Below are 8,182 nucleotides of genomic sequence, written 5' to 3' on the forward strand. Positions count from 1 at the left end.
TCCTACTGGGGATGTGCCCGCAACCAAGGTACATGCCCTTGACCGGAATCAAACCTGGGACCCTTCAGTCCCCAGGCTGACGCTCTATCCACTGAGCCAAACCGGTTAGGGCTCTTTCTTTTTCTTGATGTTTCATCTTTTGTCCTTTCGTTCTTGTCTCCTTTTATTCCTTTTCTGTCCTCTCTTTCTCTTAACTTTTCCATTGGTAGAATCGTCAGTACTTGAATCTGTCTTGCTTCCAGAAGACGAAGAAGATGGAAACACACTCATCTGAAGAAAAAAATGATCTATGTTGGGATTGGTGGTGTTTCTGGTTTTTCTCTTTTCCCAGTTTGTTTGTTATTTCTGCTGGCCTCGGAATCTTCAGGACGTGTGTGAGCACTATTTCATGTCTACCAAACCTGACTGCCTTGGTGAAAACTGTAGGGGAAAAGGCCTTCCTGGGTGGGCTCAAGCCCAGCCCAAGGTGCTGAGGAACCAGGGCGCGGAGTGCCCCCACCACCGCTGCGGAGACCTCGGGACCATGGGGTACTCTCTAGTAATGTAACTGCAATGTCGCAGTTTGCCTTCAGAAATTAGTTGTAAGTTACTTCTGATGTGAAACCCTACCTCAGACATTTCCTTTGTGGTTTGTAAAGATTTTAAACAAAACCCATTTACCTCCCTAACCTGGTCACAAGTTTCTGCCCAATGGGAGAAGTTTGCTGGGCAGCTTTGCCCAGATACCCGCCTCTGCCCCCTCCCAGCTCCAATCACTGGGCTGGGGGCAAGGGAAGTTCTGAGGCTGACTCCCTGAGGTTGCCAGTGGGGCAGGGTCACTCGCCAGGGAGGGGCGCTGACGCTTGAGACTGAAACCCTGAGGCTGCAGGTGTGTGTGGGGGGGATCACTCCATGGGGATGCGCAAGGTTCCGAGGCTGAGACCCCGAGGCTGCCCCTGGGAGGGAATCGCTCTGTGGGGGCACCGGTACTTCCGAGGCTGAGACCCTGAGGCTGCACGTGTGTGTGGGGGGGATTACTCATGGCAAATGAATTTGTTTTTGTTTTTTTATAAAGGGTCAGGAGGGCCTCTGGGCAGCATTCCGTCAGGCTGCTCACGCTGCCAGCTCTCAGCGCCACCCCCTCCCCCGGACTGGGGGACTCCGGCAGGGTTGAGAGGGACTGGGCGCCGCCATCTTTGTCAGGGGGGATCACTCCATGGGGATGCGCAAGGTTCCGAGGCTGAGACCCCGAGGCTGCCCCTGGGAGGGAATCGCTCTGTGGGGGCACCGGTACTTCCGAGGCTGAGACCCTGAGGCTGCACGTGTGTGTGTGGGGGGGATCACTCATGGCAAATGAATTTGTTTTTGTTTTTTTATAAAGGGTCAGGAGGGCCTCTGGGCAGCATTCCGTCAGGCTGCTCATGCTGCCAGCTCTCAGCGCCACCCCCTCCCCCGGACTGGGGGACTCCGGCAGGGTTGAGAGGGACTGGGCGCCGCCATCTTTGTCATGGAGTGATGGTTAATTTGCATATTACTCTTTTATTAGATAGGATACTTTGTTTGGTAGCCTTGATATCAAGAAGTAGGTTTCTGGATCAAGAAGTGTGAATAATAATGACAATAGTAATGATAATAACAAAAACAACAAAAGTAACTGGCATTTTTTGAACACATAACATTTTCTGGGGATATTTCTAAGCAATTTTCATGTAGTAACTGATTTAATATTCACATTTTATAGTATATTAAGACTTTGAGAAACATTACCAGTGTCTTTCTGAAAAGATGATAGCAATATAGATTTCCAAAAGCCTGCATGATGTGCTAAATATTCCATTTCATCTTAACATCAGTTTGTATTTCCTTAAATAATTACTTTTATTTGCAATTATCTGTATGAGGCTTGCTTATTCATATATTTTTCTCATTATTTATTATTTTAATACACTTCATTTTTTAGAGCAGTTTTAGGTTTACAGCAAAATTGACTGGAATGCACAGGGATTTCCCATAAGCCCCTTACCCCACATATATATAGCCTCCCCCATTATCAGCAACCCCCATCAAAATGATATCCTATATAATAAAAGCCTAATATGCTAAGTATTTGGTCGTCTGATTGTCCGTTCAACCAATCAAAGCGTAATATGCTAATGATATGCTAAGGCCTCTTAACTGCTCACTATGACATGCTCTGACCACCAGAGGCCAGAAAGTCTATCAGTCGACCAGTTGCTATGATATGCACTGACCACTGGGGACAGATGCTCCGACCAGTAAGTTAGCTTGCTGCTGGGGTCCACCCAATCAGGACTGAGCGAGACAGGCCAGATGCACCCTAGGGCCCTCCCACAGTCCCTCCCCAGCTAGCCAACCTCCTGCATCCCTCCCCAGCCCTGATCGTGCACTGGTGGGGTCCCTTGGCCTGGTCTGCACCCCATCACAATCCAGGACCCCTCAGGGGATGTTGGAGAGCTGATTTGGCTCGATGGTAGAATGACCAGTCGCTATGATGTTCACTGACCACCAGGGGGCAGATGCTCAATGCAGGAGCTTATATTAAGACTTTGAGAAACATTACCAGTGTCTTTCTGAAAAGATGATAGCAATATAGATTTCCAAAAGCCTGCATAATGTGCTAAATATTCTATTTCATCTTAACATCAGTTTATATTTCCTTAAATAATTACTTTTATTTGCAGTTATCTGTATGAGGCTTGCTTATTCATATATTTTTCTCATTATTTATTATTTTAATACACTTCATTTTTTAGAGCAGTTTTAGGTTTACAGCAAAATTGACTGGAATGCACAGGGATTTCCCATAAGCCCCTTACCCCACATATATATAGCCTCCCCCATTATCAGCAACCCCCATCAAAATGATATCCTATATAATAAAAGCCTAATATGCTAAGTATTTGGTCGTCTGATTGTCCGTTCAACCAATCAAAGCGTAATATGCTAATGATATGCTAAGGCCTCTTAACTGCTCACTATGACATGCTCTGACCACCAGAGGCCAGAAAGTCTATCAGTCGACCAGTTGCTATGATATGCACTGACCACTGGGGACAGATGCTCCGACCAGTAAGTTAGCTTGCTGCTGGGGTCCACCCAATCAGGACTGAGCGAGACAGGCCAGATGCACCCTAGGGCCCTCCCGCAGTCCCTCCCCAGCTAGCCAACCTCCTGCATCCCTCCCCAGCCCCGATCGTGCACTGGTGGGGTCCCTTGGCCTGGTCTGCACCCCATCACAATCCAGGACCCCTCAGGGGATGTTGGAGAGCTGATTTGGCTCGATGGTAGAATGACCAGTCGCTATGATGTTCACTGACCACCAGGGGGCAGATGCTCAATGCAGGAGCTGCCCTTGGTGGTCAGTGAGCTCCCATAGTGGGAATGCCACTCAGCCAGAAGCTGGGCTCATGGCTGGCGAGTGCAGCGGCGGTGGCAAGAGCCTCTCCCGCCTCTGAGGCAGTGCTAAGGATGTTCCACTGCCAGCTTATGCCTGCCCCCTGTGGGGAGTGGGCCTAAGCCATCAGTTGGATCCCCTCCCAAAGTGCATGAACTTCATGCACTAGGCCTCTAGTATTGTTATAATTGATTACCTAAATCCACACATCATTACAACCCAAAGTCCATAATTTATATTAGATCAATATTTTATGCCTTTTTTTTCTTTTGAATGATAAAAAAGAAATGGATAATTCTGAGAATAATTTAAACAATTAGTGACAGGCATGGAAGTGTTGTGCCTACACTATTTAAAATGAAGTGTATTGCCCATGGCTGGTAATAGGGAAATTTGTTATTTCCTTACCCAGATCTATTTCTCTTACTCCCCAGTGTCAATCACAATTACAATAATGGCAATATTCTTCTGTCTTATCTTCATTCATTTATGTCTAGAGATCAGTAAGAATCCTAATGTTTTGAGTATTTCTTAATAAATGTAATGACTCAATACCATATATTCCATCAATTTATTTATATTAATATGGTGCATCACAAAAGTACACCCAAAACTTTACCTTTTCCTGTATCTTCACTCTTTGCCATATAACTAACTGTGTGACTATCATCAAGAGATGGGATAAATACATTTCCATCAGCGCCCCCACTCTCCAGCCCTTGAATCTGAATTCACTTATGCAAGGCCAAATTCATGATGTGTGGTGCCTCAGGGCCTTACGGTTAGAAGGGCCCTGTATTTGGTTTAATGTTCCAGTGTTGCTGTCCTGAGATTCTTAATAGTTTTAAACAGAGGCCTTGCATCATTTTTACCTCGGACCCCACACTTATATAGACTATTTGATTTCTTTGGCCAAAATGTTATTACCTGACTTGATTCAAACAGAGGCTTGAAAATTTCTGAGATTCATATTGCTCTGTGCCAAATGAGTTTATTTTTACTATATATACAGCCTTCGAATGAATATTCCTCATATATTAATTATCCACCCATTATTTATAGCAAGGAAAGCTTTACTGTGGATATCCCTAGCCATGACTTCCTGGGCACCAGTGAAATTGATGGATAATAAATAAGAAAATTCTCATTGCCAAATTTTTACTTCAAAGAATTATACCAGTTTCATTCACACCAACAATTCAAATGTATTCCTGTACTCTACATTGCCAACAAAATGAGTATCTTGACTCATTTATTTTGTTAACCAATGGATAAGAACTACTACTTTATGGTTGTTTTAGTATGCACTTCACTGCTTCTTAATATCATATAGTATCTTTTCAAATGTTTACTGATCATTCTAATTTAATTGCCTCTCCCAAGATTTTGTTTTTTCTTTGGGGTTTTTATTTGTATTCATGTGTCTTCGGTATTTATTTTCAATCTGTGCCTTGTCATTCTGCTTTTCTTTCTTATTTTCTATAATCAGATTTTGAGAACTTTTGTTTACTACAGAGCAGTGGTTCTCAACCTTCCTAATGCCGCGACCCTTTAATACAGTTCCTCATGTTGTTGTGACCCCCAATTTCATTGTTACAAATTGAACATAATTAAAGCATCGTGATTAATCACAAAAACAATATGTAATTATATATGTGTTTTCCAATGGTCTTAGGTGACTCCTGTGAAAGGGTCATTCGACCCCCAAAGGGGTCGTGACCCACAGGTTGAGAACCGCTGCTATAGAGATTAGCCCTTTATCTGTTCTATATGTTGCAAATATGCCATCCTATTGATTGTCTTCTTACTTTCTTTGTGGGATTTATTGATACAAAATAAAATTTTATCATCATTATATTTTTATTTTCCTTTCTAGGTCCTCAGATTCCTCTCTTGTGCCTCTCACATCTAAATTTATATCATAATATTACTACAGTATTTTTTAAATTCTTACATTTAAGATGTAAATCCAGTGCTTTCAGTTACTTAAATGTCTTGTATTTTTCAAATTTTATCACTGTTTTGTATTTTTTTCCTGTTGTAATTTTATGTTAACTCAGATATTGTTCCTGTAGAATACTTTCTCATTATATTCTTCAGAGAGAATATGCAGATGGCATGCTTTCTGAATCTGCATATCTGCAAAAGTCCCTTTTGTTTTCCTAATTGAGTAACTTGGCAATGTGTAGAATCTGTGAGTCTTATTCTTTTGCTATAAATTCTTGCAATTTGATAGAGTCCATTTGATAGAGTGAATTTTCCAGTATGTTGTCTGTGTGTATGGTTTTATATTAATTCTCCCTGATATATTGTTTTTCCCAGGTCCTTGCACCTGAACCAGCCCAGGCCATTCAGAGATTTTTCCATAAGAGTGTATATAAAATGTGAACTGATCAATATCTGTTTTTCTCAGGGGATCTCTCTAGTTTTGTTATTTGACTGGAGGAAAAGGAAAGGTTATCAGGAATGAGAGACAATGAAGAGGACTGAGAGTTCGTGGTGACTGAAAGTACCCTGCGAATGCTCTAGTCCTCTCAATTCTGGCCTTGAAATGCCTTTTGGTGTTTGGCATCCTTGAGAAAGTCCAATCTCCCTACAATAAATAATGTTGTTAGATTGTTCCATGACGACCACTTTCTTCCAGGAGAAAGACTTAACTTCTGAAGCATGTTTATATTGGGTTTGTCTACAGAGATCCTTTAGGTTGGCTTATGAAATGTGAGCAGGGACACTAACTAGTATCCCTACTCTAAACAAAGGCTTTGAGAACTATGCTGTGCTTCTACAATTTTTTTTCTCTTTCTGCTAAAAGAAAGTTGTTCTCCAAGGAGGGACCAGGCCTTTTCCTGGGTCCCAGAATGAAGGTAGCATTAGCCCAACCTGCAGTAAATGTGTGAACATCCATTGCTGTTTTAAGGCAATGAGAACAATGGGGTTGTTTTAACGGCAAAATAACTGCATAAAAACTAATAATAAAAGCATGTTTTTTGCCTTTATCAACTGATGGCTACTTGTTCGTAAATATTAACTGGCATATTGATGCTATTAGATGTATTGATGGTTAAATCTAAAAGAGAACTTTGCTGTGGGAATCTAGAAGCTCTGGTTTTTACTACAGGTGAAGCTGTGTCATTGCAGCTTCCATACTGGAATCTGGTTATACTGCTTATTCTTTTCTCTTATACACACATTATGCTATTAGAAAGCAAATTAGATCATGGAAATATGAGTACATTTAATTGTTTAGATATCTGAGCTTATATAATTGAAAGTAAATTTGTTTAATTTTATGATTCTGGAAGTTTCTTTTATTAATTAAATTTATACAATGAAGTGTCATTATCTTGGTTGAATTAGGTCATTTTTAGACCCTCATTTCCTGGTATATACATACAACAAGTCAGGACCGTTGCATCCACATTCTTCATTTAAAAAGGTAAGTTTTCCTTTTATTCTGTGTAGATTCTATTTTTTACCTGCCATTAGTGAGAAGAAAAAGATTGTTATATACTCCACAGAATTATTGGGCAAACAAATAAAAATTCCAAGTATAATATGGCAATTACAATAAAATCATATAGGATAGAACAACTACTTTTTAAGTTTAAAATTTAGGAGTCACTTATCCAAAAAGGTCATTTAATATCTGGAAGTATTAGTAGGAGTTTGAGAAGAAACAAACAAACAAAAAATAGATGAAGGAGCTAAAAAAAAGCTAAAAAAAACAACAACAACCCCAAACACATTGAGTAGTTTAAATTGATATACCCTAGTCTCTGAGCAGGGAGGTAATGGTGGAAACTGTAGATTGACCACTGAGAAAATGAGGACACAAAAGCATATTAGGTACAGAAACTGAATGTGTTCAGTATGAAACATTGGAATTTCAATTGTATCCTAAAATGCTGGTAGGAGTGAAGAAATTTTTCAAAATATGTGAGAAAGTTAGCTTTAGTCTGCAAGGTTCTCATTTTGCCAGAATATATGATCTGGAAGAAACCAATGTTGACAAATGATTGGTCAAATTCTATTTCTTTATTGTAATTGAGAGATTAATATAAATCCATATAGGCTCAGCCCATGGACACAGACAATAGTGAGATGAAGGCCTGGGAGGCGGGGACGGGAGTCAGATGGAGAGGACTTGGGGGCGGGGGGAAGAACGGAGGTCATCTGTAATACTCTCAACAATAAAAATGAATTAAAAACAAAATAAATTGAAAAATGGTATCTGGCATAGCATGTTATACTCAATATCCACAAGTAGAAAGCACAATAAAATATTGTACATGAGGTACCTGTTTTTAGACATTTGGCAATAGGCAGATCAGAAGATTTCTCACTGAGAGACAAGTCACCTAGAAGTTGAGTCTCAAATTTAACTTGACCCTCTGACTGGGAATAACGTCTTAAGCACAGCATAAGGAAGTGGAACCAAGCAGCCACTCAGAGATTGGAGTTCAGGGATGCTGAAGCAGTTGGAACTTGGAGGAGATAGGACCAGAGATGAACAGAGCCTATCAGATATATGTATTTGGGGGGAGGGTAGCTGCCTTAATGTCCTTGATTCAGGATTAGGCTACATATTTGCTGGGTAAGACTCTACTGAAGGGTAGAGAGTCAAATGGAGATAATGCTATAGGTCAGTGATTTTTAAAAATATATTTTTATTAATTTCAGATAGGAAGAGGTATGGAGAGAGAGAGAAACATTAATGATGAGATAGAATGATTGATTAGCTACTTCCAACATGCCCCCTACTGGGAGTCGACCCCACAATCCTGGCAT

At 40.8% G+C, this 8,182-nt stretch overlaps 1 protein-coding gene across 1 annotated transcript in view; it reads left to right on the forward strand.

Moving 5' to 3' along the window:
- The window catches only part of LOC102252231 (disintegrin and metalloproteinase domain-containing protein 18), a 104,292-nt gene that overhangs the window by 1,215 nt on the left and 94,895 nt on the right, over positions 1-8,182 (forward strand). The window contains exon 2 of the mRNA XM_014536901.1: positions 6,763-6,830. Coding sequence (XP_014392387.1) covers positions 6,763-6,830 — 68 coding nt within the window. The remainder of the gene's footprint in view (positions 1-6,762; positions 6,831-8,182) is intronic.

Source organism: Myotis brandtii, unplaced genomic scaffold, assembly GCF_000412655.1.
Source record: "Myotis brandtii unplaced genomic scaffold, ASM41265v1 scaffold103, whole genome shotgun sequence".
In the NCBI taxonomy this organism is placed as follows: domain Eukaryota; kingdom Metazoa; phylum Chordata; class Mammalia; order Chiroptera; family Vespertilionidae; genus Myotis; species Myotis brandtii.